Genomic DNA, 14307 nt, shown 5'->3' with positions numbered 1-14307 from the left:
GCGTCTTCCCCTTTTTCCTACTCCTTTGTCTCCCCAACCCCAACCATAAGTACAGTGTACCAGTATAAGTGTGCTTGGATTGCTTTGTCAGTAGTTCTTGTCAGATGTGGATTCAGACCCAAATTCAGCCTGGACTGGAGCCACAGAGCAGAGAAAATGCAAAGCTATGAAACTTTCTTCTCATTTTACAGCAGCCTAAAAAAGCATTTGTAAAAGGAGAAAAGGTTAAAGCCTTTATATCTATGCCGATCTTTGATATTCACAATTTCCTCAAGTTATTAAAACTCACATTTCTGCTGCTGTGTTTATAACATAAAATCTTTTGCTTTCTATTTGGAATTTTCTTTATTCATTGCTTAAGCTTCCACAGGTCCTTTAAAACTGAAATGAAGCTCTCTAAACTGTGAGGAGGTTGCTCGTTAGTGGAGCAAATACAATACTGCAACCAACTACAAATATTGATTTAATACAGAATTGATTTCTCCCTTAAAAACCACTAAATCCTCTGTTTGATTGGGTTGGTTGGTTTTGTTGTTTCGGGTTTGGTTTTCTTTTTTTTTTTTTAAATCTTAGTGGAAATCAAATTAGGAATTTGAAAACTACAGCACAGAAACAAAAAGGCCCATATTTTAAAGCAGTCTGTTTCCTCCACGTCACGGAATTTCATACAAGGGAGAAAAAAAGAAAAGAGACGACAGGGGGAGTGAGAAATGTAAAACGGTCCAGAGAAATACTGTCCCCCACCGAGGTCAGGGGCGATATTTCTGTGGCGGCTGGAGCAGGGCCGCGGGGCCGGCGAGCATCCCAGACGGGGGATGCGGTGACTGCCCCTCGGGGTACCACGCCTGCCGGCCCGCCGTGGGCGCCGTCGGGGTCCGGCCCGTTTGGCCACGCCGGGGGCTAGAGAGCCTCCGGAGAGCCCCTTTTCCCTGCCGAGGAGGGAGGCTGCCGCGGACCCCCCGCCCGGGGGAGGGTAGCAGGGGTCCGGGGCCGCTCCCCCGCCTCCTGTCCGTGCGAGGAGCGGGCACCAGCACGGGGAGACCGGCGGCAAAGCTGGACGTGGAAAGGCGCGTCTCGCCTCCCTGTGCCAGCCGGAGGGATTTGCGCTCCCGAGCTCCGAGGTTCCCCCCGCTCCCGCCCCAGTCGGCAGCGACACAGGGCGGCTGGGGCACCTGACAGCCTCCGGAGACGGTTCGGGGGCTCTGCCCGGGGTCCCGCCACCCCTCGCCCTTGCAGCGCGGGGGTGGGACGCAGATGAAGGGGGCACAGGAGCTGCACCCCTCTTGTAGCCCTGCCTGATGTGGCTCCGGGTGGGCCCTGCCTGGAGGTCCCGGGGCTCTCGGCGGCGTCGGGCGGACCCCGTTCCGCAGTCAGGCGCCAGACCGCAGGGCGGAGGGAGAGAGGGGGACCGGAGGGGCAGCCACGCTTTCCCAGCTGGCATCGTTGCCTAGGAGTTTGCTGGAAGGTTTTAAAAGAGGAGGGGGATTGGGGGGTGGGGTGTAAAAAAAATAATTTAAAAGGGCAAAACGTGCCGAAACGCACTCGCGAACCCCGCTGCACGGCAGCGCTCCCGCCGCACCGAAGAGCGTCGTCCCCCACCGCCGCGGCCGTGCGCTCCCGGCGCCACCGCCTCTCCCGCCCCTGGCGCCGGGGCGCCCGCACTGCCCAGCCCGCACCCCGGTTGGGGCCGGGTGGGGGTCCCGAAGTCACAGGGTGCCCGAGCACGCCGGAGGAGTTTCGGCTCCCTAATCGCTGCAGGCTGTCTCTTCTGACACTCCGGTACTTAAGGAATATCTAGGACACACGTGGTTAGGAGTGATCAAAGAGGAGGTAAGATCAAAGATCACTTTAATTGTGAAAATGAGGTCAAGTAAGATTTTCAGAAAATCAGCTATATATCTGAGGCTGTTAAAAGCACTATTGTCATTTAATGTAAGCGGCTGAAGTTCAGAAATAACTGGACACTTACATTCACGTGACGCACAGATTTAACATTCCCTTTTACCTACAGGTAACACAGATTACACAAAAATAAACAGGAAAATATATATATATATATTTGGTCAAGCATTCATTTCAGGCAGCCCGCCGCAGTGGTACGCGGCAGCCACCCCAGTGCCGGTACCCGGCCCGGCGCTAACCCCCTCCCCGGCCCATCCCGACAGCGGCCCCGGGTCCCGGCCGCAGCCGGCGGCAGAGCCGGGGGCACGGCGGGGAAGGGGCAGGGTGGGCACAGGGGCTGTGCGCCGGGCAAGGCTGTCCTGCTGTTCTCCTTCAACCCCGGTCCAGGCGGGGAAGGGGAAGAACCCCGGGATTCCTGGGGCCAAAGCATCCGGGGTTGAGGGGAGAAGGGGGGGACCCCCCACGGGGGGAGGCTTTGCGGAGCCGCCGCGGGGAGCAGCCAGGCCAGGCTTGGCTCTCCCTGTCCTCGGCATCCCAGTGACACTGTCTGCTTCTGGCCGTAGGTCTCAGCTTGCGGTGAGGGTCGTGCTTACCCCCTCCCCCGCGGGGGTGTCCCGGGGGAGGAGAGAGCCTGCCCCTGCCCAGCCTGCGCCGAGATGCCGCTCTCGCCCCCTGCGGCTGCCGCCGGCGGCAGCTCTCAGCCCCTCCCCTGCTGCCACGGAGCACATGGCAATGTTTTGGTTGATCGGTTTGGTTCGGTTTGTTGTTGTTTCTTCGTGGTTTGTTTTGTTTTTGCTGTTTTTTTGTCTTTTTTTTTTATCCCCAAGCAAAATGTGCCGCAGCTGGCTGCCTCCGAACCAACCGGAACGTCTCCGGAGAAACTTTCAAGCAGTTTGTAAAAAAAAAAAAAAAAAAAAGAAACGCTACTTCGCAGGCTGCTTGAACTCCCTGTGCCGCTGCGTGAGCGGTGCACTCAGGGACAGTCGCACAGCGCCAAGCCTTTCCTTTGTGGGAAAACCTCGGCCAAAGGCATTTAAAAAAAATATCTCCATATAACGACGCGTGCGGTTGGGGTTTAATCCCCATCACCTCCCTGCGCTGTAACGAAGGGAAGCCCGATGAACTGGAAGGTCCTAGCATAGCAGGAGAGCTCTTACATACATGTAACGCAGACGGGCATGGTGCTGTTAAGTACCTTGCAAGGTTGCAAAACACTTTCCCCCCCCCAAGAAGATCCACTTGGTGGTTTCACAGCCCGGGAAGCGAAGATCCGAAAGCCACTTCCTCCGGCCGGGGAGTCGCCTTCAGCCTCCATACGCACACTGTCAAACCGAGGTCGGACTCTGAGCCTCCCGCCGCCTCCTCGTAAATCCAAGAAAAATCCCCAATACGACGGTTTTCTGCATAGGGTGGTTTATTTTTACCGATGCTACTCGGGCAGACACTGTGGTTTACAGCGACCACAAGCAACGACCTGCAAACCTTAAAGTCTACCCAGAATGATGGAGGGGAGGGAGGAAGGGAGGGAGGTGGGAGGTGGGAGCGCCGGCTCCCAGCAGCGGAGCCCCGGCGAGGCCGGGTGAGGCGAGGGCGGCAGCGGAGCCCCCCCGAGCCGGGCATCCCCGGTGGAGCCCTGCCCTGCCCCGCGGGGCTTGTCCGACGGGCGAAGGGAGCCAGGGACACGGGCGCGCTGCGAAGGGGGGGGGGGGGGGGGGGGGGATCGCGGAGCCCCCCGCCTTCACGCCGGCGCTGTAGAGGGGCTGGGCGGGGGGCACACTGCGGCGGGGGCCAGGCGGATGGATGGAGCGGGTGGCAGGAGCCTCCGCTGCCCCGTCCCGGAGCGGCGGGCTTCACTGCCTGCAAAATTTGCACTTGATAATTTTCTTAAAAGCACTTTGGAAGTCTTTGTTGAAATAGGCATAGATGATGGGGTTGAGGAGGGAGTTGGAGTAGCCCAGCCAGTTGATGACTGCCCCCAGCCACTCGGGCATGTAGCACTTACTGTCACAAAAGGGCAGGACCAGCGCCACGATGAAGAACGGCAGCCAGCAAAGGATGAAGGTGCCCATAATGATGCCCAGGGTCTTGACAGTCTTCCTCTCCCGGGACAGAGCCATCCTCCGCTTGGCCTCCGTGTTCTTCTCGTTGCGCCTCTCGAAGGAGGGGGGCGGCGGGGAGCCGCACGCCTCGCTGGGCAGCGGCAGGTGAGTCTTGGAGGAGCTGTTGCAGCGCTGGACCTCGATGATCTCCAGGGCGGCCCCGTCCTCGCCCTGCCGCACCGCGCCGTTGACACAGGCACCGGGCTTGGGCTCCACAGTCCGCCGCCAGCCCTTGCCGGGCTCCCCGTTGCTTTTCTTCTGCAGGGCGGCCGGAGACAGGGTGAGGCAAGTGTCGGCGATTTTCTTCTTCTCCGCTTTCTTGACGGTCTTGCGGATTCTGAAGCGGGCCGCCTTGAAGATGCGGCCGTAGAGCACCAGCATGAGGAGAAGCGGGATGTAGAAGGCGCCGAAGGTGGAGTAGATGGTGTACCCGTGGTCCTTGCTGATGGTGCAGGCGTCGGGGTCCGAGCGGTCCTCGGGTGTCCTCCAGCCCAGCATGGGCGGGATGGATATCAAGAAGCCGATGAGCCAGGTCAGGCTGATTAGCACGGCGGCCCGCCGGGGAGTCCGCTTGTTGACATAGTCGATGGGGTCCGTGATGGCCCAGTACCTGTCCAAGGCGATGGCGCACAGGTGCAGGATGGAAGAGGTGCAGCACAGCACGTCCAGCGAGATGAAGATGTCGCAGGTGACTTGCCCCAGCGTCCACTTGTTCAGCACCTGGTAGAGGGCCGCCATAGGCAGCACCAGCACGGACACCATGAGGTCGGTGACGGCCAGCGAGCCGATGAGATAGTTGGCCACGGTTTGCAGGGAGCGCTCCAGGGCGATGGCCGCGATCACGCAGGCGTTGCCGCTCACGGCGCACAGGATGAGCGTGCCCAGGAGCAGGGAGGTGAGCAGCTGGTAGCCCAGGGTCACCTCGGCGAGGCCGGGGCCGCCTGCCCCCTCGGGGGAGCGCTCTGGGGAGGTAGTGTTGTTGGCCACATCCATGCCGGGCGGGGGGGTCGCTTCAGTAGACGGGCATGGGAAGAGGCGCCGGTCACTTGTGCGCTCCCCTGGCAGGAGGCATCGCCGCCCCGTGCGCTTTGGCCACGCCGGGCACCCCCCCTCCCTCCGACACCCCTCCCTCCCCTATATAGCGCGGCGGGAGGCGGCTGAGGCTCGGAGGACGGCGGCTGGCGGAGCCGCCCCGCGCCCGCCCATCCCCGCCGCCTCTGCCCAGCGCGCAGCCCCGGGCGGCGGGGGCGGCCCTCCCGCCGCCGCTCGCCGAGCTGCTGCCCCGCGCTCCGCCGCTCTCCCGCGCCGCTCCTTCCTGCTCTGCCTCTCCGCTCTCCCCTCGCTTTCTCCCTCCCTCCTTCCCCTCCCCTTCCGTCCGTCCCCCCCTCCATCCCGCCCTTCCGCGAGGGGGGCGTCTCGCTGGGTCGCCATCGTCCCCCGGCGCCGCCGGCGGACTGGGCGGGCGGGCGGGCTCGGGTGTCCGTAAGTCCCCGCCGCCCCCTCCCCGATGGGGGGACACCGCAGAGAAACCCACCACGACTCCCCCCCACCCCCGCCCCCTCCAAATCTCCTCCCCGCAGCTCCGCCCCGGGCAGCGGGGGCGCTGGGCATCCCCTCGGGAGCTGCTCCGGGGCTTGTGCGGGGTATGCGAGGCGGGGGAAGGCTTTCGGTGGCCAGGCACTGTCGGCTGGGGCGGGGGCTACCGCACACGCCAGGGCTGCCTGCCGACGGCAGGAGGGGGGGTGGCGGGGCGGGTGGCTCCTGGTGTGCTTATCGCCACCTGCAGGCAGGCGACAGCGGCCCGAGGGCGCGGCGCCCGCGGGGGATTCGACCGGGCAGCCCTGGCCGCGGGGCCGGCGGGACTTTCTGCGGGTCTGCACCCTCGCCCGCTGTCCGGCTGCCGCTCCGGCCGCAGCGGTCACGGTGCTGCCGGGGTTGCCCGGGGAGCAGCACCAGCCATGCCGCCGCGGGTGCGGGGAGAGAGGGATCACGGGCAGCAGTGTCGCATGGGTGTCTCAGGAAGGATTGCTGTGCAGCCCGGTGCCGGGCAGGGCTCACCCTCAATCGGTTACGAGTGCCGTAGCGATGAAAGTGCCATTCGTGATGATTCATGCCCTCGCCCCAGCGTCCTGCCGCGGGGGGGGGATGGGGGGGGGGCGGTCGCTGCCGTCGGGGACTCCGCCGCGGTGAGGGACTCCCCGCCGTCCAGCTCCCCGAAAGACGGCATTGCCCCCCGGCCCTCCCGAGACGGGCATTACAGTGCAACACACTATTGAAATCACTGTCCTCTCAAGACAACAACAGCAACTACAACAACAAGGAAAAAAAAAAAAGAAATAAACCGCGTTATTGTTCGTCTCCCGATAAGAGGGGGAAAGGCCGAGTCTGAAAGTGAAATTAGAAAAATATCTCTGGGAACAATCTTGAATAAAAAAGAGTATAAGATAGACAAATCATAAGCAAATCAGTTAAAATCCAGTAAATAGAACAAACAATCACAAACCTGGCAAACATCTGTCATTTAAAGAAGCGGGGGAGGAGACGGGGGGGGGGCAGTCGTATCGACAGGCTTAACTGTAGCTGTCCGTGAGAGGTAAAAGAAGTCCTCTGACATAACTTCTGTGGCAGGATTTCTACTGTCTTGAGGCTCAGTATTTTTAACGATGTAAGACGTTTCACTCTGCTTTGTAATTGTGCCATGCAAGCTCAAAAAACGCAGAAAGCCAAATAAGTAATTGCTTAACAGGAAGAGCTGCCAGATTCTAACTTAATCAAACTTGAGATGAGGATCACAGAGGCTGGCCTGCACGCGCTCAGGTTTCCTCATCTTCTCTCAGTCAGCACTTAAAAATAAGGCTGAGTTCACAACTTCACAACATTTGGACTGATTTCGGCCAGTTCCTCTTTACAAGGGGACCAGGCAACATTTCTCCACCTCTAGACTTGCCATATTTACTATAAATGCTCAAGACACAGAGATGTGCTGGATAAGCAGAGCAAAGCTGCATGCCCGTTCTGTTAGCCGATCGTGCTAACATTTACATGCTCTGTGCCCTATTGCATGAAGACTTACACTGTGGAGATACAGACATAGGCAAAATAAAACGTATTCGATATTTAAGTATGCTTTGCTCCTTCACTACTAAAACCTATTTTCTTTCTAATGTCTCCTCAAATGCACGGCATGATTGGCTTCTAAGCGGCCGGCTATTTAAAGACCATTTTCCTTCAGTGAAATCAAAGTTTGTTGTGCTTCTTGCTGTTTAGAGCCAGCCCGATGCAACGAAGAAAGTGCAAGTCTGGGAGGCAGGAAAATCCCAAGGAGATTGTCCCAGCTTTCTTACATGGTGGTGGGCAAGTCATTAGCCTAATTAGATTACCCTGAAATTAGCGTTTCAAAGCCACAGGGAATGTGGGTTTTAGGAGTCCACGAAAGGGTCTTGGGGAAACTGTTTCCAGAGGTGTTTTGCACTAACACGGCCAAGGGAAGTCAATCCCAGACACTTTTTGCCGAGAAATTCCAGTGAGGAAAAGTCGACAGGGTCCTTTTTCAACTGAAATATTTTAAATCGGCTTTACGTTTTGGATGTATTTTTTGTTCAGAGACTGAAAGTCATTTCACTCTGAATTAAATTGAGAAGCAATTTAGGCAACCATGGAGGAAGGGGAGGGAGTAGGAGGTGGAAGATGTAGACGAAGGGAAAACTCACTCTTTTGATGTGATAGTGTCTTTAATCCTACTAAGCCTTTAAACAGCAAAACGCCGGTTAAACTTTCAAGCAACTAAATGATGTGCTAATGTCTTTAGATAACCTAGGTGGAGCACCTAGGGAAATTCTTTAAGGAAAGTGATAGTCTCATAAAATCCAAGATGACTTGACAGTAAATGAAAATTTAACACTGCACAACCTTAAAAAGTCCAATTAAAATACTAATGTTATTCAGTTATGACACAGCTGCAGCAAGCAAGAGGTTCCTCGGTGAGTACGAAAAGAAAAAGCATAAACAACTGTGGCAGAAGATGCTTTCCTGAGCAATTTCATTCTACATATTAAAAAAAAAAAAAAAAGAGCTATGTATTCTTGATGCTCTCAAATTATGACTGTATTATCTACTTGCCAAAGTAAAACTGAAATGCTACAATTCAATTGCAGTATTTTGTTCATGTGGTTGCATATTACACTTTGGTTTGAAAAGGATTTAGGTCTTGGGTTTTTTTTTACTACTCGCTGGGATAAGATATAGCATTGTGTTATTCAAGAAATTATATTCCAGTAATGGTTTCAAAAGGGAACTAAGGAAATTAACGATTTCAGTTCACTGAAACGGATCCAGTATGTGCAGTTGTCTGTAAGAGAAGTCCCAGACAGGTGGGAGGAAAGATATGCCAGGAGATAACCTACCAACTACAGCTTTCTTAAATTGTCTTGTTAGGCATCTTGGAAATACAGCCAATAGGAATTAGCACAACTGCACACCGTTTGAAATTTTCTGAAGAACAGCTATGACTTTAAAATACAGAAAAACAATCAAGAATTTAGTGGCTGAAGTGACTGTACCATTGAAATCCATCTCTTTCACACAAGCATACACATTTTGGTTTGAGATCCACTTCAAGATACCTGCTCCCAGCTTTCATAGAGCCCAAAATGTTTCACAGTACTTTAACAAATTTAAACTTTGTACTGTAAAAGACCAAAAGCTGTAAGAAGGGGACGGAAAAGTTTAAGGCCATTGCTAGTGTTGTAGCTGCATAGCTCTCAGCCAAACTGCTCTGGATCAAAATGAGTCCAAATTTGGCAATCTCTTTAGTCCTGAATTTGTGGACAGGATGCACCAGCTAGGAACCTGAGTGACTTTTAGTACCAGTAGCAGAACTGTTCCCTGTGTCCTGTCTCTAGCTATGGCCCGTTTGTGAAGCCCTGCACATCCAACTCATATACATGAAGAAAGGGAAAAATTGCCTCTTGAATCCTACAGTTAGTCTGCTCAGAATCAATACGCTACAAATTCAGTGCAATAGCACAATAAGGAAGCCTAAATTTCCAACTTCTGGCTGTCTTAGTACTTTTCCCCTTTTGGGGCATGGAGGTAGGCTGTCTAGTTAGTTCTCCATGCAGTCCTGTCCAGCCAGCTCAGAGCTGGCCAGTTGTGGCCACTAGGAGCTGTGCAGTTCTGGGACATTTCAGTAGCTCTCAAGAATCAGCTTGAGTCTCACAGAGGTAACAGCATCAGCACCAGCACTCAGCTTCAAAGCTGAGTTAAGTCCTGCCAAGGTATTGAGATGTCTGTCAACCTGTTCCTTAGCACTGCACCTTCTGCAAACAGAGAACAGTGACACCCAAGGTCAGGCTTGGAAAGACCTGCTAGCTCTGGTGTCTGTCATGCCAAAGCAGCAGCGCTGCTTCACAGCTTTGACAGGTCTTGGGAGTGGTACAGCTGGGTTCACATGCTGCTGATTCAGCTTGTGGTGGCCCTGCACTGAACCCAGTCAGATTTCTGTTCCTTCTTCATTGCATAGTTAGAACCAGGTCAATAATGCGGGTCCAATAACCCAGAGGAATAACCTGGAAGATGCGGGAATAACCACCATCTCAGAATGCTGGAGTCCTGTCTGTCATGTTTCCCATGTTATTAACCATGTTTTCTGTTGCCTGAGGTATCCCGGTTCCCACTATCATCCCAGCCAATGGTGAGCTGACTGCAAGTTCCACTATCCTAGTCTCATTCCATTCAGCTGCCTTACTGTAACTCTCATGTTCATCATTTTTATTAAGGCCAGAAACAAATTAGTTAGATATACAAGTATTTATTTGCTACTTCTGCCTTTCTCTGCTAAGAGCTCACAGTAGTAACTAAAATTATAGCATAACTCAGCGTTACCTCGTAAAAGAGGATAATTCATTCCACCTCACAGCCTTAGAAGTAATAGCAGAGTAGGTAAACATTTCATCCAAAATGAATAAATATTATGTGTATTCACAGCATCTCTGAAATGAAACTGTTACTAGTGATACCTGTTATCAAAATCATGGGGCGGCTTCTATGCAAGCCTAGAAGTTTAAGATTAATTTTGAAATATATTCACTTTAATATTATTCCTCTGTGAAGGGAAGAGGCTTTCAAGAATATTTGTTCAAACGTAAGTTTTCATAAGTTTATAGAAACTTCTCAGAATTTTGACATTCTGGGAAAACTCAACTTCAAGCTAACTTTTCCGTGTTGCCCCTTCTATAAGCGGTGCAGCTGTGATGAAGAAAGAGCTGGAAGATTGTCTCTTAAGCATTTGTGCATTTTCTTGATACTTAAGCTGCTAAGCACGGATTTGATCCCAGAGAAACTCTGGGAAAATCTTCTTAGTTGACTCAAATCATTCTGTGGAGAACAAAGCAATGTTCCAGCTACGCTGAGGTTTTTATCATCACACCTCCTGTGTCAGAGGCAAGGGAGAGCTATACACAGAGCTGGTGCATTAGAAGCTGGTCTCTGTGAGAAAAGATTTTGTTGCTGGTTAAGAATCACCTTTGTGGTGCAATGCAGTCCCAAGAGTCCAGAATATGTCTAAATGGTTTCTTAAATACTATAATCTCATATTTGTAATTTAATTAAAAATACTAGCTCACAAGTAATTTTTTCTCAACTGAAGTTTGCAAAATAAATCATCTTAATGACATCCACTAAACAATTCTAAAATTGCTGACTGGTACTGAGCAGCTTCTTGGTTAAATCAGGCTTTTTCTTGTAGCTAATTGAGATTATGCCATCTATGTACTTAACATTCACATTCATCTTATAGCAAAATACACAACTGGCTAAAGCATTTGCTGACAATACATACCAGATTCCAGTAGTATTCTAGACCTTAAGTAATTTTTCCAGGTCTTAAACAATATTTGCATGATTGTTTAAACAAGGACTGCCAATATATTCCAAGCTTTGTAAGTATTTTATTTTTTTCTGTTATTATTTACTTTATTTGTGGATATATTTTAGTGAATATATTCAAACTTTTTTTGTTTTGTTCTTCCCGCCCTCCCCCTCCCCCCCCCAAAAAACCCACCAGACTAGCTTCTAAATGAGAAGGAATTTCATACAACGAGCATTAAAAGACTTTCAAGTAAAATTTATCTCAAGGATATTTATTTGTTTTTATTACAAGGGTCATTTTTGCCACTTTTATATACATACGTGATTTCACTTCAGAGGAGACAAAGTAAGAGACCAATCATTCTTGAATAACAGCAAGTTACAACAATTTCTCAACAAGTTACAGCAATTTCTCTGCTAAAATTCTACAGGCCTTAGCTTTAAATATCAGGCCAATCTAAATGAATTTATCAATGTTTTCCAAAATAAAGCTAATGTATTTGAATCTTACAATTGAGTTGCAGGTGCAGCAACTGATGATTTCCTCAGCTCTTATTATGTCAGAGCTTCGATACTACACTAGAGTTTAAAAGTAAATTACGTAGCATTATTGTCTCCTTAATCAATAAAGACGGCAGCTAGATTTTCAGCATCATTGCTTATAATGGATATAAACGCTCCTATTGATGCACACTGATGGGAGCTCAACAGTATTGACTGCAGTTCAACAGTGTATTAATCCAAGTGCATTTTTTTAAAAGATGTTATTATGATTTAATTTTAATTTCCTTACACTAAAATGAATATAATACTATTATTTAAAAAAATACAATTTGGAAAAAGCAGGGCTGATGTGTAGACATTAAATTTTAGGAAGGTCTTGTTTTTGCAGACTAACTTTATCCTTTTAAATTGAAAAGAATTTATTTTAACTACATAGAGACTGGTCACATCCAGTCATGGAAGCCCACACAGACTCTGATTTTAGAATGACTTTGACAAATGCCATGGGGATATTGTCTTTCCTGATCTGTTAATCTCCTTTACATAGGACATTAGCTGGCACAGCACTAAACCACCATGACTTCCCAGGAACCAGGGACTTTGTTCATGGAGGAAGGTTGTCTTGTTTTTCTGCTGGAAGTAAATATGTTCTTGAGGAATTACTCAGCTGCAACCCCCTTCTTTTTCTTTATGAGTTTTCCTACTGCAATCACTGTACCATGCACAAATGCTAGCGCTTCAGGCAGCTGAAGTATATGGCCGAGGATACAACATAAGGCAGAAATGCCCCTTTTAGCAGCGTCCCGTACTTGTTGTCAGCTTGTAAGGGTTGGCTCATTGGTGCTGCTCACTAACTTTTAAGCACCTTACTAACTATCAGGGTTCAGGTTGAGGTTATCATGACCCAGGAGTCCTATGTAACAAATGGTGTTCAGAGGTCCCTAAAAAACAGATTGAGCATATGGCCTCTTTATCCTTCCAATAGCAAATGCTGAGGAGAAGAGTGTTATTTAGCCTGTTGTCGCCAAACTAGTTCAGATACCTAATTCCATCAGCAGAGCTAGAAGCCTCAGGAAGTTGCTGTCTAGTGTCGAATATTTAAAAAATACTGAGGAGTTTAGTATAAGGTTACAGGAGGCATCACTACTGTCTCCTCTTGGTTACGTCTGTATGGGATTAGGCCAGTTCAAAATAAACCTGCTGGACGGATGTCACAGTCTGTGAATCCAGCTAGAGCTTAGATGTGAGCTTGGTGTTGCAAGGAAATGAACAGTTATGTGTATTTATCACAGCAACACTGTGGGCTCTCTTAAGTTGACCAGCGAAGTCACCAGCAGAAAACAGACCAGTGGAAAAGTCCAGTATACAGACGAGTAGGACAAGCCACTGCCCCCCACCTCACTTTCAGTGCATTCACCAGATGGTTCTTAGAGGAGGCCAGCAAGGAAAAACACAGTGAGGGCAAATAGATATTTTGGCTAAGCACGGAGCTTAGAAACACAGAGAGAGCAACACATGATATAACATAATGGCTGAGTTTACTATCAAGATAAGCCAAACAAACCCTGTCTACTACAAAGAAACAAAGCTAACAAAGCTACAGTTAAGTGAGATTTGATCAGATCTTAAACATCACCGTAAGAGTATGGGGGAGGGTTGTGTTATTTCATGGGTGCCGATGCTGTTGCTTTATGACATTAGTTCTTTCCCAATGTTTTTTTCTTCTCTGCTCTCCTATCCCATTAATCATTGTTTATAAGCTCCTAAGCACTAGGTAAAATTTCTGTACTCTCAGGAGCTTCATCAGGTCTGCAACAGACACTCAACATTCCTTTTCTAGTTGCAGTGGTCATGTGATCTCCCTCTTAGCCTTTTCTGTTAGCACTCAATTAGGTTCGAAATAAGTAAAAAAGGTGTTTGTTTTTTTTTTTGGCCTGAGATCACCTAGTTATCAGTTCCTTATTTTTAATTTCATCTGACCAGATGCGGTAAGATTTTGAGGCCCTCAAAACTACCTAAATGGCACATTACAACCATGGAGGCTATAAAGTGTCATTGTAGCGTACAGTGTCCTGCTAAAACTTTTAGGAATCTTTAACTACAAGTAAGCTTTGTGAGGAGCAAGATTTTGCCCATAGGCACACTTTTCAGTAACGAAAAACTAGCCCTTACTACTTTTGTTAGATGCTGTCTCCAATTACTTATATCCAAAACCTCAGCATTGTAGCACCAGTATCTTTACCACTACAAAACAAAATCTGAGAACAAGGTGTTAAGAAAATTATAATAAACCAGACCCTTCCTCTCCCTTCTCTCCCATAATTTTTTCTTCATGACCGTTCACACACAAGTCACAATGAGTTTTAAGTAGCCAGTACATCATGTACCCCTCAAGGTCTTCACAGTTTTTCTTGCTAAGACACATTTCATGTGAGTCATGAAAGGACACATAAGCTTTCTTTCACCTGTACTCTGGTGCAATATATAATCGTCTTACTGTAAAGAAGCATAGAATTATGCCTCTGAGAGGAGCAATCCATTTCCCGCTTTCCACTTGTCCAGAGGGGAGGGGAAACTGCCAGTTGTTACCAGTTTCTGTCCATCTCCTTTAGAAGAAAAAAGAGTATGGCAAAAACCTCTTTCCTCCTCCCTGTCTGAATACCTGTGGGACATTCTCCTTTCCCCCATCCGACACTCTGATTATGTGAAACACGAAACAACATAGTTTATTCACTAACTGAATAAAGTTATTCTTAGATTTTGCTAAAGACAGTCCCATGAAAATTAACACTGCAGCCATACATATACTTCATGTATCTGTTCACTTTGTATCAGTCCTCTTCTGCATCATATTCCATTCTTAGCAAGAAATCAATATTATGATATTGCCCTTGAATTCAATTGTCTTTTGCTTATTCTCCATCTCTGTTTCTGC

The 14307-nt window shown here is 49.6% G+C and overlaps 1 protein-coding gene across 1 annotated transcript; it reads right to left on the bottom strand.

Moving 5' to 3' along the window:
- Positions 1 to 3752: 3752 nt before the first annotated feature.
- HTR1A (5-hydroxytryptamine receptor 1A) lies at positions 3753 to 5018 on the bottom strand (the record flags this gene model as incomplete). Its single annotated transcript, XM_082497183.1, has 1 exon — positions 3753 to 5018. The coding sequence occupies exon 1, from the start codon at positions 4992 to 4994 to the stop codon at positions 3753 to 3755; it is 1242 nt and encodes a 413-aa protein (XP_082353309.1). The 5' UTR covers positions 4995 to 5018.
- Positions 5019 to 14307: the final 9289 nt, after the last annotated feature.

The sequence above is a fragment of the Vanellus vanellus genome (genome assembly GCF_965231255.1).
Source record: "Vanellus vanellus genome assembly, chromosome: Z".
Lineage (NCBI taxonomy): Eukaryota > Metazoa > Chordata > Aves > Charadriiformes > Charadriidae > Vanellus > Vanellus vanellus.
Note: the sequence above shows the minus strand (reverse complement) of the source record. Positions and strands in the feature narration are given on the sequence as shown.